The sequence below is a fragment of the Ascaphus truei genome (assembly GCF_040206685.1).
Source record: "Ascaphus truei isolate aAscTru1 chromosome 6 unlocalized genomic scaffold, aAscTru1.hap1 SUPER_6_unloc_1, whole genome shotgun sequence".
NCBI classification, from domain to species: domain Eukaryota; kingdom Metazoa; phylum Chordata; class Amphibia; order Anura; family Ascaphidae; genus Ascaphus; species Ascaphus truei.
Window position 1 is genome coordinate 499,762 of NW_027453833.1, and position 15,769 is coordinate 515,530.

General features: G+C 51.7%; 1 protein-coding gene across 2 annotated transcripts in view; it reads right to left on the minus strand.

Moving 5' to 3' along the window:
* LOC142473372 (death effector domain-containing protein-like) overlaps positions 1–15,769 on the minus strand; it is a 57,672-nt gene that overhangs the window by 24,755 nt on the left and 17,148 nt on the right. For both annotated transcript variants that reach the window (XM_075580609.1, XM_075580610.1), the window contains exon 2: positions 623–1,209. In XM_075580609.1, coding sequence (XP_075436724.1) covers positions 623–1,094 — 472 coding nt within the window. In that variant the 5' untranslated portion in view covers positions 1,095–1,209. The remainder of the gene's footprint in view (positions 1–622; positions 1,210–15,769) is intronic.

Below are 15,769 nucleotides of genomic sequence, written 5' to 3' on the forward strand. Positions count from 1 at the left end.
CAGGGCCTAGCTTAATGTCACTGCTAGCAGGACAGAGACAGGGCCTAGCTTAATGTCACTGCCAGCAGGACAGAGACAGGGCCTAGCTTAATGTCACTGCCAGCAGGACAGAGACAGGGCCTAGCTTAATGTCACTGCCAGCAGGACAGAGACAGGGCCTAGCTTAATATCACTGCCAGCAGGACAGAGACAGGGCCTAGCTTAATGTCACTGCCAGCAGGACAGAGACAGGGCCTAGCTTAATGTCACTGCCAGCAGGACAGAGACAGGGCCTAGCTTAATGTCACTGCCAGCAGGACAGAGACAGGGCCTAGCTTAATATCACTGCCAGCAGGACAGAGACAGGGCCTAGCTTAATGTCACTGCTAGCATGACAGGGCAAATCCCAGTTTGAGGCAATATGCACTATGCAGACAGCCCCCTGGTTTCCGACCCTACACATCTGTTGCTGAATCAGGTTGATATTTGCACGGACGCATGGTATTGTGCTCACGTATGTAACACAGAAAGGAACATGCCTGATGCTGGAGCAATGTTTTATGTCCTCTTCTCAGAATGGGTCCCGAACATTATCCTAGGGGATTAAGCAATGCAACGTGTTACCACGCGCTGGGGGTCCTACCTGTGCGGGGTCTTTTCATGGTGATGTAAGGAAGCAGGTCGTGCCGTGTCAGCACACGCAGAAGCTGCAGGACCTGTGTAAAGTTGCCCTCGTCACATTTACCCCGCCTCTCCAGTTCCAGCAGCAGCTCCATGCCACTCTTGGGCAGGAAGAGCTCAGCAGTGTCCAAGTGAACACTGGTGGGTTGGTTCTGGGCGCAGAGCGCACGGTTCCGCCTCTGCCAGGCGGCCAGCAGGGCAGAGTTTGGGTCCACATCACCACCACCCTCCTCCTCTTCGATGGTCCAGAGCTGCGGGTCAAGTGGGTGTGTGAAGGGATGGGACTCGTGCAGGAGGAAGGACAGGGCCTCGATGTCATGCTCTGTTAGCTGGGAGCCAATGACATGGAACATGTGATGCATAGAAAGCAGGCCGTAGTACTCCAGGCACTCATCCTCCTCCCAGCACAGCACCGGCCTCCTCATTCCAGCCATTGTGTGGGCAGCCTCTGCGGCCGCCGGCAAGGAGAGAAGCTACGGACAGTGACTCACACGGCACCCAAAGCAGTCACTGCAAACCCGGACTCACTGAGGCACGAAACTGCAGCTTCTGTGAGAGACACAAGAGACAACAGGAGTAAGTGCCAACACACTGCTCACACAACACCCTCCTCCGCTACTGCTATCACAACAGGGAGCAGCCCAAGTGATACAGCCCCCGCCGCCGAGTGGGTATGTACCCGTAGTGTAAGGCCAATCCCAACACAGAGCAGCCCAAGTGATACAGCCCCCGCCGCCGGGAAGTACCCGTAGTGTAAGGCCAATCCCAACACAGAGAGCCGCCCAAGTGATACAGCCCCCGCCGCCGGGAAGTACCCGTAGTGTAAGGCCAATCCCAACACAGAGAGCCGCCCAAGTGATACAGCCCCCGCCGCCGGGTGCGTATGTACCCGTAGTGTAAGGCCAATCCCAACACAGAGCCGCCCAAGTGATACAGCCCCCGCCGCCGGGTAAGTACCCGTAGTGTAAGGCCAATCCCAACACAGAGAGCCGCCCAAGTGATACAGCCCCCGCCGCCGGGCAAGTACCCGTAGTGTAAGGCCAATCCCAACACAGAGAGCCGCCCAAGTGATACAGCCCCCGCCGCCGGGTGGGTATGTACCCGTAGTGTAAGGCCAATCCCAACACAGAGCCGCCCAAGTGATACAGCCCCCGCCGCCGGGTAAGTACCCGTAGTGTAAGGCCAATCCCAACACAGAGAGCCGCCCAAGTGATACAGCCCCCGCCGCCGGGAAGTACCCGTAGTGTAAGGCCAATCCCAACACAGAGAGCCGCCCAAGTGATACAGCCCCCGCCGCCGGGTAAGTACCCGTAGTGTAAGGCCAATCCCAACACAGAGAGCCGCCCAAGTGATACAGCCCCCGCCGCCGGGAAGTACCCGTAGTGTAAGGCCAATCCCAACACAGAGAGCCGCCCAAGTGATACAGCCCCCGCCGCCGGGTGCGTATGTACCCGTAGTGTAAGGCCAATCCCAACACAGAGCCGCCCAAGTGATACAGCCCCCGCCGCCGGGTGCGTATGTACCCGTAGTGTAAGGCCAATCCCAACACAGAGAGCAGCCCAAGTGATACAGCCCCCGCCGCCGGGTGCGTATGTACCCGTAGTGTAAGGCCAATCCCAACACAGAACCGCCCAAGTGATACAGCCCCCGCCGCCGGGAAGTACCCGTAGTGTAAGGCCAATCCCAACACAGAGAGCCGCCCAAGTGATACAGCCCCCGCCGCCGGGTGCGTATGTACCCGTAGTGTAAGGCCAATCCCAACACAGAGAGCCGCCCAAGTGATACAGCCCCCGCCGCCGGGAAGTACCCGTAGTGTAAGGCCAATCCCAACACAGAGAGCCGCCCAAGTGATACAGCCCCCGCCGCCGGGTGCGTACGTACCCGTAGTGTAAGGCCAATCCCAACACAGAGCCGCCCAAGTGATACAGCCCCCGCCGCCGGGTGCGTATGTACCCGTAGTGTAAGGCCAATCCCAACACAGAGAGCCGCCTAAGTGATACAGCCCCCGCCGCCGAGTGGGTATGTACCCGTAGTGTAAGGCCAATCCCAACACAAGAGAGCAGCCCAAGTGATACAGCCCCCGCCGCCGGGAAGTACCCGTAGTGTAAGGCCAATCCCAACACAGAGAGCAGCCCAAGTGATACAGCCCCCGCCGGGTGCGTATGTACCCGTAGTGTAAGGCCAATCCCAACACAGAGCCGCCCAAGTGATACAGCCCCCGCCGCCGGGTGCGTATGTACCCGTAGTGTAAGGCCAATCCCAACACAGAGCCGCCCAAGTGATACAGCCTCCGCCGCCGAGTGGGTATGTACCCGTAGTGTAAGGCCAATCACAAGTACTACTGTGTTATGGTACAAGTTCTACTCTGCGTTCTAACATATTATAATCTCTTATTTATAATGCGCAATCATATTCCACAGCGTTGTACACCAGAATTACATACGAACGCAAGCCGATAAGGAAAGGAGGCCCCAACCCAGAGAGCTTACAATCTACAGGACAGCTACTAAGACAAAGTGACAACAATTAGCACACAATTACCAGACACACACACTAACTTACACATTGATAGCGGGGTGAAGGGAATTAGCTAGAACCAGATCCTTCCAGCTTTGCATTGTGAACGCCAGGCACTGCTTACATTTACTTACAGTGTAAGCTGTGGGGCTGGGACACCTCTTACATTTACTTACAGTGTAAGCTGTGGGGCCGGGACGCCTCTTACATTTACTTACAGTGTAAGCTGTGGGGCAGGGACGCCTCTTACATTTACTTACAGTGTAAGCTGTGGGGCTGGGACGCCTCTTACATTTACTTACAGTGTAAGCTGTGGGGCTGGGACGCCTCTTACATTTACTTACAGTGTAAGCTGTGGGCTGGCACTGCTTACATTTACTTACAGTGTAAGCTGTGGGGCTGGGACGCCTCTTACATTTACTTACAGTCTAAGCTGTGGGGCTGGGACGCCTCTTACATTTACTTACAGTGTAAGCTGTGGGGCCGGGACGCCTCTTACATTTACTTACAGTGTAAGCTGTGGGGCTGGGACGCCTCTTACATTTACTTACAGTGTAAGCTGTGGGGCAGGGACGCCTCTTACATTTACTTACAGTGTAAGCTGTGGGGCAGGGACGCCTCTTACATTTACTTACAGTGTAAGCTGTGGGGCAGGGACGCCTCTTACATTTACTTACAGTGTAAGCTGTGGGGCTGGGACGCCTCTTACATTTACTTACAGTGTAAGCTGTGGGGCTGGGACGCCTCTTACATTTACTTACAGTGTAAGCTGTGGGGCTGGGACGCCTCTTACATTTACTTACAGTGTAAGCTGTGGGGCTGGGACGCCTCTTACATTTACTTACAGTGTAAGCTGTGGGGCTGGGACGCCTCTTACATTTACTTACAGTGTAAGCTGTGGGGCCGGGACGCCTCTTACATTTACTTACAGTGTAAGCTGTGGGGCCGGGACGCCTCTTACATTTACTTACAGTGTAAGCTGTGGGGCAGGGACGCCTCTTACATTTACTTACAGTGTAAGCTGTGGGGCCGGGACGCCTCTTACATTTACTTACAGTGTAAGCTGTGGGGCTGGGACGCCTCTTACATTTACTTACAGTGTAAGCTGTGGGGCAGGGACGCCTCTTACATTTACTTACAGTGTAAGCTGTGGGGCAGGGACGCCTCTTACATTTACTTACAGTGTAAGCTGTGGGGCCGGGACGCCTCTTACATTTACTTACAGTGTAAGCTGTGGGGCCGGGACGCCTCTTACATTTACTTACAGTGTAAGCTGTGGGGCTGGGACGCCTCTTACATTTACTTACAGTGTAAGCTGTGGGGCCGGGACGCCTCTTACATTTACTTACAGTGTAAGCTGTGGGGCTGGGACGCCTCTTACATTTACTTACAGTGTAAGCTGTGGGGCTGGGACGCCTCTTACATTTACTTACAGTGTAAGCTGTGGGGCTGGGACGCCTCTTACATTTACTTACAGTGTAAGCTGTGGGGCTGGGACGCCTCTTACATTTACTTACAGTGTAAGCTGTGGGGCTGGGACGCCTCTTACATTTACTTACAGTGTAAGCTGTGGGGCTGGGACGCCTCTTACATTTACTTACAGTGTAAGCTGTGGGGCAGGGACGCCTCTTACATTTACTTACAGTGTAAGCTGTGGGGCAGGGACGCCTCTTACATTTACTTACAGTGTAAGCTGTGGGGCCGGGACGCCTCTTACATTTACTTACAGTGTAAGCTGTGGGGCTGGGACGCCTCTTACATTTACTTACAGTGTAAGCTGTGGGGCTGGGACGCCTCTTACATTTACTTACAGTGTAAGCTGTGGGGCTGGGACGCCTCTTACATTTACTTACAGTGTAAGCTGTGGGGCTGGGACGCCTCTTACATTTACTTACAGTGTAAGCTGTGGGGCTGGGACGCCTCTTACATTTACTTACAGTGTAAGCTGTGGGGCCGGGACGCCTCTTACATTTACTTACAGTGTAAGCTGTGGGGCTGGGACGCCTCTTACATTTACTTACAGTGTAAGCTGTGGGGCAGGGACGCCTCTTACATTTACTTACAGTGTAAGCTGTGGGGCTGGGACGCCTCTTACATTTACTTACAGTGTAAGCTGTGGGGCCGGGACGCCTCTTACATTTACTTACAGTGTAAGCTGTGGGGCCGGGACGCCTCTTACATTTACTTACAGTGTAAGCTGTGGGGCCGGGACGCCTCTTACATTTACTTACAGTGTAAGCTGTGGGGCCGGGACGCCTCTTACATTTACTTACAGTGTAAGCTGTGGGGCCGGGACGCCTCTTACATTTACTTACAGTGTAAGCTGTGGGGCCGGGACGCCTCTTACATTTACTTACAGTGTAAGCTGTGGGGCCGGGACGCCTCTTACATTTACTTACAGTGTAAGCTGTGGGGCCGGGACGCCTCTTACATTTACTTACAGTGTAAGCTGTGGGGCAGGGACGCCTCTTACATTTACTTACAGTGTAAGCTGTGGGGCTGGGACGCCTCTTACATTTACTTACAGTGTAAGCTGTGGGGCCGGGACGCCTCTTACATTTACTTACAGTGTAAGCTGTGGGGCCGGGACGCCTCTTACATTTACTTACAGTGTAAGCTGTGGGGCCGGGACGCCTCTTACATTTACTTACAGTGTAAGCTGTGGGGCCGGGACGCCTCTTACATTTACTTACAGTGTAAGCTGTGGGGCCGGGACGCCTCTTACATTAACTTACAGTGTAAGCTGTGGGGCTGGGACGCCTCTTACATTTACTTACAGTGTAAGCTGTGGGGCTGGGACGCCTCTTACATTTACTTACAGTGTAAGCTGTGGGGCTGGGACGCCTCTTACATTTACTTACAGTGTAAGCTGTGGGGCTGGGACGCCTCTTACATTTACTTACAGTGTAAGCTGTGGGGCTGGGACGCCTCTTACATTTACTTACAGTGTAAGCTGTGGGGCTGGGACGCCTCTTACATTTACTTACAGTGTAAGCTGTGGGGCTGGGACGCCTCTTACATTTACTTACAGTGTAAGCTGTGGGGCTGGGACGCCTCTTACATTTACTTACAGTGTAAGCTGTGGGGCTGGGACGCCTCTTACATTTACTTACAGTGTAAGCTGTGGGGCTGGGACGCCTCTTACATTTACTTACAGTGTAAGCTGTGGGGCTGGGACGCCTCTTACATTTACTTACAGTGTAAGCTGTGGGGCCGGGACGCCTCTTACATTTACTTACAGTGTAAGCTGTGGGGCTGGGACGCCTCTTACATTTACTTACAGTGTAAGCTGTGGGGCTGGGACGCCTCTTACATTTACTTACAGTGTAAGCTGTGGGGCTGGGACGCCTCTTACATTTACTTACAGTGTAAGCTGTGGGGCAGGGACGCCTCTTACATTTACTTACAGTGTAAGCTGTGGGGCTGGGACGCCTCTTACATTTACTTACAGTGTAAGCTGTGGGGCAGGGCGCCTCTTACATTTACTTACAGTGTAAGCTGTGGGGCTGGGACGCCTCTTACATTTACTTACAGTGTAAGCTGTGGGGCTGGGACGCCTCTTACATTTACTTACAGTGTAAGCTGTGGGGCAGGGACGCCTCTTACATTTACTTACAGTGTAAGCTGTGGGGCTGGGACGCCTCTTACATTTACTTACAGTGTAAGCTGTGGGGCTGGGACGCCTCTTACATTTACTTACAGTGTAAGCTGTGGGGCTGGGACGCCTCTTACATTTACTTACAGTGTAAGCTGTGGGGCAGGGACGCCTCTTACATTTACTTACAGTGTAAGCTGTGGGGCTGGGACGCCTCTTACATTTACTTACAGTGTAAGCTGTGGGGCCGGGACGCCTCTTACATTTACTTACAGTGTAAGCTGTGGGGCAGGGACGCCTCTTACATTTACTTACAGTGTAAGCTGTGGGGCTGGGACGCCTCTTACATTTACTTACAGTGTAAGCTGTGGGGCCGGGACGCCTCTTACATTTACTTACAGTGTAAGCTGTGGGGCCGGGACGCCTCTTACATTTACTTACAGTGTAAGCTGTGGGGCCGGGACGCCTCTTACATTTACTTACAGTGTAAGCTGTGGGGCCGGGACGCCTCTTACATTTACTTACAGTGTAAGCTGTGGGGCCGGGACGCCTCTTACATTTACTTACAGTGTAAGCTGTGGGGCCGGGACGCCTCTTACATTTACTTACAGTGTAAGCTGTGGGGCCGGGACGCCTCTTACATTTACTTACAGTGTAAGCTGTGGGGCCGGGACGCCTCTTACATTTACTTACAGTGTAAGCTGTGGGGCCGGGACGCCTCTTACATTTACTTACAGTGTAAGCTGTGGGGCTGGGACGCCTCTTACATTTACTTACAGTGTAAGCTGTGGGGCTGGGACGCCTCTTACATTTACTTACAGTGTAAGCTGTGGGGCTGGCACTGCTTACATTTACTTACAGTGTAAGCTGTGGGGCAGGGACGCCTCTTACATTTACTTACAGTGTAAGCTGTGGGGCTGGGACGCCTCTTACATTTACTTACAGTGTAAGCTGTGGGGCAGGGACGCCTCTTACATTTACTTACAGTGTAAGCTGTGGGGCTGGGACGCCTCTTACATTTACTTACAGTGTAAGCTGTGGGGCAGGGACGCCTCTTACATTTACTTACAGTGTAAGCTGTGGGGCAGGGACGCCTCTTACATTTACTTACAGTGTAAGCTGTGGGGCTGGGACGCCTCTTACATTTACTTACAGTGTAAGCTGTGGGCAGGGACGCCTCTTACATTTACTTACAGTGTAAGCTGTGGGGCAGGGACGCCTCTTACATTTACTTACAGTGTAAGCTGTGGGGCTGGGACGCCTCTTACATTTACTTACAGTGTAAGCTGTGGGGCAGGGACGCCTCTTACATTTACTTACAGTGTAAGCTGTGGGGCTGGGACGCCTCTTACATTTACTTACAGTGTAAGCTGTGGGCAGGGACGCCTCTTACATTTACTTACAGTGTAAGCTGTGGGGCTGGGACGCCTCTTACATTTACTTACAGTGTAAGCTGTGGGGCTGGCACTGCTTACATTTACTTACAGTGTAAGCTGTGGGGCAGGGACGCCTCTTACATTTACTTACAGTGTAAGCTGTGGGGCTGGGACGCCTCTTACATTTACTTACAGTGTAAGCTGTGGGGCAGGGACGCCTCTTACATTTACTTACAGTGTAAGCTGTGGGCTGGGACGCCTCTTACATTTACTTACAGTGTAAGCTGTGGGGCAGGGACGCCTCTTACATTTACTTACAGTGTAAGCTGTGGGGCTGGGACGCCTCTTACATTTACTTACAGTGTAAGCTGTGGGGCTGGACGCCTCTTACATTTACTTACAGTGTAAGCTGTGGGGCTGGGACGCCTCTTACATTTACTTACAGTGTAAGCTGTGGGGCTGGGACGCCTCTTACATTTACTTACAGTGTAAGCTGTGGGGCTGGGACGCCTCTTACATTTACTTACAGTGTAAGCTGTGGGGCTGGGACGCCTCTTACATTTACTTACAGTGTAAGCTGTGGGGCCGGGACGCCTCTTACATTTACTTACAGTGTAAGCTGTGGGGCTGGGACGCCTCTTACATTTACTTACAGTGTAAGCTGTGGGGCTGGGACGCCTCTTACATTTACTTACAGTGTAAGCTGTGGGGCTGGGACGCCTCTTACATTTACTTACAGTGTAAGCTGTGGGGCAGGGACGCCTCTTACATTTACTTACAGTGTAAGCTGTGGGGCTGGGACGCCTCTTACATTTACTTACAGTGTAAGCTGTGGGGCTGGGACGCCTCTTACATTTACTTACAGTGTAAGCTGTGGGGCAAGTGGACGCCTCTTACATTTACTTACAGTGTAAGCTGTGGGGCAGGGACGCCTCTTACATTTACTTACAGTGTAAGCTGTGGGGCTGGGACGCCTCTTACATTTACTTACAGTGTAAGCTGTGGGGCAGGGACGCCTCTTACATTTACTTACAGTGTAAGCTGTGGGGCTGGGACGCCTCTTACATTTACTTACAGTGTAAGCTGTGGGGCAGGGACGCCTCTTACATTTACTTACAGTGTAAGCTGTGGGGCTGGACGCCTCTTACATTTACTTACAGTGTAAGCTGTGGGGCAGGGACGCCTCTTACATTTACTTACAGTGTAAGCTGTGGGGCTGGGACGCCTCTTACATTTACTTACAGTGTAAGCTGTGGGGCAGGGACGCCTCTTACATTTACTTACAGTGTAAGCTGTGGGGCAGGGACGCCTCTTACATTTACTTACAGTGTAAGCTGTGGGGCTGGGACGCCTCTTACATTTACTTACAGTGTAAGCTGTGGGGCAGGGACGCCTCTTACATTTACTTACAGTGTAAGCTGTGGGGCTGGGACGCCTCTTACATTTACTTACAGTGTAAGCTGTGGGGCTGGGACGCCTCTTACATTTACTTACAGTGTAAGCTGTGGGGCTGGGACGCCTCTTACATTTACTTACAGTGTAAGCTGTGGGGCAGGGACGCCTCTTACATTTACTTACAGTGTAAGCTGTGGGGCTGGGACGCCTCTTACATTTACTTACAGTGTAAGCTGTGGGGCTGGGACGCCTCTTACATTTACTTACAGTGTAAGCTGTGGGGCAGGGACGCCTCTTACATTTACTTACAGTGTAAGCTGTGGGGCTGGGACGCCTCTTACATTTACTTACAGTGTAAGCTGTGGGGCTGGGACGCCTCTTACATTTACTTACAGTGTAAGCTGTGGGGCTGGGACGCCTCTTACATTTACTTACAGTGTAAGCTGTGGGGCAGGGACGCCTCTTACATTTACTTACAGTGTAAGCTGTGGGGCTGGGACGCCTCTTACATTTACTTACAGTGTAAGCTGTGGGGCTGGGACGCCTCTTACATTTACTTACAGTGTAAGCTGTGGGGCAGGGACGCCTCTTACATTTACTTACAGTGTAAGCTGTGGGGCTGGGACGCCTCTTACATTTACTTACAGTGTAAGCTGTGGGGCGGGACGCCTCTTACATTTACTTACAGTGTAAGCTGTGGGGCAGGGACGCCTCTTACATTTACTTACAGTGTAAGCTGTGGGGCAGGGACGCCTCTTACATTTACTTACAGTGTAAGCTGTGGGGCTGGGACGCCTCTTACATTTACTTACAGTGTAAGCTGTGGGGCCTGGGACGCCTCTTACATTTACTTACAGTGTAAGCTGTGGGGCAGGGACGCCTCTTACATTTACTTACAGTGTAAGCTGTGGGGCTGGGACGCCTCTTACATTTACTTACAGTGTAAGCTGTGGGGCCGGGACGCCTCTTACATTTACTTACAGTGTAAGCTGTGGGGCCGGGACGCCTCTTACATTTACTTACAGTGTAAGCTGTGGGGCTGGGACGCCTCTTACATTTACTTACAGTGTAAGCTGTGGGGCTGGGACGCCTCTTACATTTACTTACAGTGTAAGCTGTGGGGCTGGACGCCTCTTACATTTACTTACAGTGTAAGCTGTGGGGCAGGGACGCCTCTTACATTTACTTACAGTGTAAGCTGTGGGGCTGGGACGCCTCTTACATTTACTTACAGTGTAAGCTGTGGGGCAGGGACGCCTCTTACATTTACTTACAGTGTAAGCTGTGGGGCAGGGACGCCTCTTACATTTACTTACAGTGTAAGCTGTGGGGCTGGGACGCCTCTTACATTTACTTACAGTGTAAGCTGTGGGGCAGGGACGCCTCTTACATTTACTTACAGTGTAAGCTGTGGGGCTGGGACGCCTCTTACATTTACTTACAGTGTAAGCTGTGGGGCTGGGACGCCTCTTACATTTACTTACAGTGTAAGCTGTGGGGCTGGGACGCCTCTTACATTTACTTACAGTGTAAGCTGTGGGGCTGGGACGCCTCTTACATTTACTTACAGTGTAAGCTGTGGGGCAGGGACGCCTCTTACATTTACTTACAGTGTAAGCTGTGGGGCTGGGACGCCTCTTACATTTACTTACAGTGTAAGCTGTGGGGCTGGGACGCCTCTTACATTTACTTACAGTGTAAGCTGTGGGCAGGGACGCCTCTTACATTTACTTACAGTGTAAGCTGTGGGGCTGGGACGCCTCTTACATTTACTTACAGTGTAAGCTGTGGGGCTGGGACGCCTCTTACATTTACTTACAGTGTAAGCTGTGGGGCTGGGACGCCTCTTACATTTACTTACAGTGTAAGCTGTGGGGCTGGGACCTCTTACATTTACTTACAGTGTAAGCTGTGGGGCTGGGACGCCTCTTACATTTACTTACAGTGTAAGCTGTGGGGCTGGGACGCCTCTTACATTTACTTACAGTGTAAGCTGTGGGGCAGGGACGCCTCTTACATTTACTTACAGTGTAAGCTGTGGGGCAGGGACGCCTCTTACATTTACTTACAGTGTAAGCTGTGGGGCCGGGACGCCTCTTACATTTACTTACAGTGTAAGCTGTGGGGCTGGACGCCTCTTACATTTACTTACAGTGTAAGCTGTGGGGCTGGACGCCTCTTACATTTACTTACAGTGTAAGCTGTGGGGCTGGGACGCCTCTTACATTTACTTACAGTGTAAGCTGTGGGGCAGGGACGCCTCTTACATTTACTTACAGTGTAAGCTGTGGGGCTGGGACGCCTCTTACATTTACTTACAGTGTAAGCTGTGGGGCTGGGACGCCTCTTACATTTACTTACAGTGTAAGCTGTGGGGCTGGGACGCCTCTTACATTTACTTACAGTGTAAGCTGTGGGGCCGGGACGCCTCTTACATTTACTTACAGTGTAAGCTGTGGGGCTGGGACGCCTCTTACATTTACTTACAGTGTAAGCTGTGGGGCAGGGACGCCTCTTACATTTACTTACAGTGTAAGCTGTGGGGCAGGGACGCCTCTTACATTTACTTACAGTGTAAGCTGTGGGGCTGGGACGCCTCTTACATTTACTTACAGTGTAAGCTGTGGGGCTGGGACGCCTCTTACATTTACTTACAGTGTAAGCTGTGGGGCTGGGACGCCTCTTACATTTACTTACAGTGTAAGCTGTGGGGCAGGGACGCCTCTTACATTTACTTACAGTGTAAGCTGTGGGGCAGGGACGCCTCTTACATTTACTTACAGTGTAAGCTGTGGGGCAGGGACGCCTCTTACATTTACTTACAGTGTAAGCTGTGGGGCTGGGACGCCTCTTACATTTACTTACAGTGTAAGCTGTGGGGCTGGGACGCCTCTTACATTTACTTACAGTGTAAGCTGTGGGGCAGGGACGCCTCTTACATTTACTTACAGTGTAAGCTGTGGGGCTGGGACGCCTCTTACATTTACTTACAGTGTAAGCTGTGGGGCAGGGACGCCTCTTACATTTACTTACAGTGTAAGCTGTGGGGCAGGGACGCCTCTTACATTTACTTACAGTGTAAGCTGTGGGGCAGGGACGCCTCTTACATTTACTTACAGTGTAAGCTGTGGGGCAGGGACGCCTCTTACATTTACTTACAGTGTAAGCTGTGGGGCTGGGACGCCTCTTACATTTACTTACAGTGTAAGCTGTGGGGCAGGGACGCCTCTTACATTTACTTACAGTGTAAGCTGTGGGGCTGGGACGCCTCTTACATTTACTTACAGTGTAAGCTGTGGGGCTGGGACGCCTCTTACATTTACTTACAGTGTAAGCTGTGGGGCTGGGACGCCTCTTACATTTACTTACAGTGTAAGCTGTGGGGCAGGGACGCCTCTTACATTTACTTACAGTGTAAGCTGTGGGGCAGGGACGCCTCTTACATTTACTTACAGTGTAAGCTGTGGGGCTGGGACGCCTCTTACATTTACTTACAGTGTAAGCTGTGGGGCAGGGACGCCTCTTACATTTACTTACAGTGTAAGCTGTGGGGCTGGGACGCCTCTTACATTTACTTACAGTGTAAGCTGTGGGGCAGGGACGCCTCTTACATTTACTTACAGTGTAAGCTGTGGGGCAGGGACGCCTCTTACATTTACTTACAGTGTAAGCTGTGGGGCAGGGACGCCTCTTACATTTACTTACAGTGTAAGCTGTGGGGCTGGGACGCCTCTTACATTTACTTACAGTGTAAGCTGTGGGGCTGGGACGCCTCTTACATTTACTTACAGTGTAAGCTGTGGGGCAGGGACGCCTCTTACATTTACTTACAGTGTAAGCTGTGGGGCAGGGACGCCTCTTACATTTACTTACAGTGTAAGCTGTGGGGCTGGGACGCCTCTTACATTTACTTACAGTGTAAGCTGTGGGGCAGGGACGCCTCTTACATTTACTTACAGTGTAAGCTGTGGGGCTGGGACGCCTCTTACATTTACTTACAGTGTAAGCTGTGGGGCAGGGACGCCTCTTACATTTACTTACAGTGTAAGCTGTGGGGCTGGGACGCCTCTTACATTTACTTACAGTGTAAGCTGTGGGGCTGGGACGCCTCTTACATTTACTTACAGTGTAAGCTGTGGGGCAGGGACGCCTCTTACATTTACTTACAGTGTAAGCTGTGGGGCTGGGACGCCTCTTACATTTACTTACAGTGTAAGCTGTGGGGCAGGGACGCCTCTTACATTTACTTACAGTGTAAGCTGTGGGGCTGGGACGCCTCTTACATTTACTTACAGTGTAAGCTGTGGGGCTGGGACGCCTCTTACATTTACTTACAGTGTAAGCTGTGGGGCAGGGACGCCTCTTACATTTACTTACAGTGTAAGCTGTGGGGCTGGGACGCCTCTTACATTTACTTACAGTGTAAGCTGTGGGGCAGGGACGCCTCTTACATTTACTTACAGTGTAAGCTGTGGGGCTGGGACGCCTCTTACATTTACTTACAGTGTAAGCTGTGGGGCTGGGACGCCTCTTACATTTACTTACAGTGTAAGCTGTGGGGCTGGGACGCCTCTTACATTTACTTACAGTGTAAGCTGTGGGGCTGGGACGCCTCTTACATTTACTTACAGTGTAAGCTGTGGGGCGGGACGCCTCTTACATTTACTTACAGTGTAAGCTGTGGGGCTGGGACGCCTCTTACATTTACTTACAGTGTAAGCTGTGGGGCTGGGACGCCTCTTACATTTACTTACAGTGTAAGCTGTGGGGCCGGGACGCCTCTTACATTTACTTACAGTGTAAGCTGTGGGGCTGGGACGCCTCTTACATTTACTTACAGTGTAAGCTGTGGGGCTGGGACGCCTCTTACATTTACTTACAGTGTAAGCTGTGGGGCTGGGACGCCTCTTACATTTACTTACAGTGTAAGCTGTGGGGCCGGGACGCCTCTTACATTTACTTACAGTGTAAGCTGTGGGGCAGGGACGCCTCTTACATTTACTTACAGTGTAAGCTGTGGGGCTGGGACGCCTCTTACATTTACTTACAGTGTAAGCTGTGGGGCTGGGACGCCTCTTACATTTACTTACAGTGTAAGCTGTGGGGCTGGGACGCCTCTTACATTTACTTACAGTGTAAGCTGTGGGGCTGGGACGCCTCTTACATTTACTTACAGTGTAAGCTGTGGGGCTGGGACGCCTCTTACATTTACTTACAGTGTAAGCTGTGGGGCTGGGACGCCTCTTACATTTACTTACAGTGTAAGCTGTGGGGCAGGGACGCCTCTTACATTTACTTACAGTGTAAGCTGTGGGCAGGGACGCCTCTTACATTTACTTACAGTGTAAGCTGTGGGGCTGGGACGCCTCTTACATTTACTTACAGTGTAAGCTGTGGGGCAGGGACGCCTCTTACATTTACTTACAGTGTAAGCTGTGGGGCTGGGACGCCTCTTACATTTACTTACAGTGTAAGCTGTGGGGCAGGGACGCCTCTTACATTTACTTACAGTGTAAGCTGTGGGGCAGGGACGCCTCTTACATTTACTTACAGTGTAAGCTGTGGGGCAGGGACGCCTCTTACATTTACTTACAGTGTAAGCTGTGGGGCAGGGACGCCTCTTACATTTACTTACAGTGTAAGCTGTGGGGCTGGGACGCCTCTTACATTTACTTACAGTGTAAGCTGTGGGGCAGGGACGCCTCTTACATTTACTTACAGTGTAAGCTGTGGGGCAGGGACGCCTCTTACATTTACTTACAGTGTAAGCTGTGGGGCTGGGACGCCTCTTACATTTACTTACAGTGTAAGCTGTGGGGCTGGGACGCCTCTTACATTTACTTACAGTGTAAGCTGTGGGGCAGGGACGCCTCTTACATTTACTTACAGTGTAAGCTGTGGGGCAGGGACGCCTCTTACATTTACTTACAGTGTAAGCTGTGGGGCTGGGACGCCTCTTACATTTACTTACAGTGTAAGCTGTGGGGCAGGGACGCCTCTTACATTTACTTACAGTGTAAGCTGTGGGGCTGGGACGCCTCTTACATTTACTTACAGTGTAAGCTGTGGGGCTGGACGCCTCTTACATTTACTTACAGTGTAAGCTGTGGGGCTGGGACGCCTCTTACATTTACTTACAGTGTAAGCTGTGGGGCTGGGACGCCTCTTACATTTACTTACAGTGTAAGCTGTGGGCTGGACGCCTCTTACATTTGACCTTACAGTG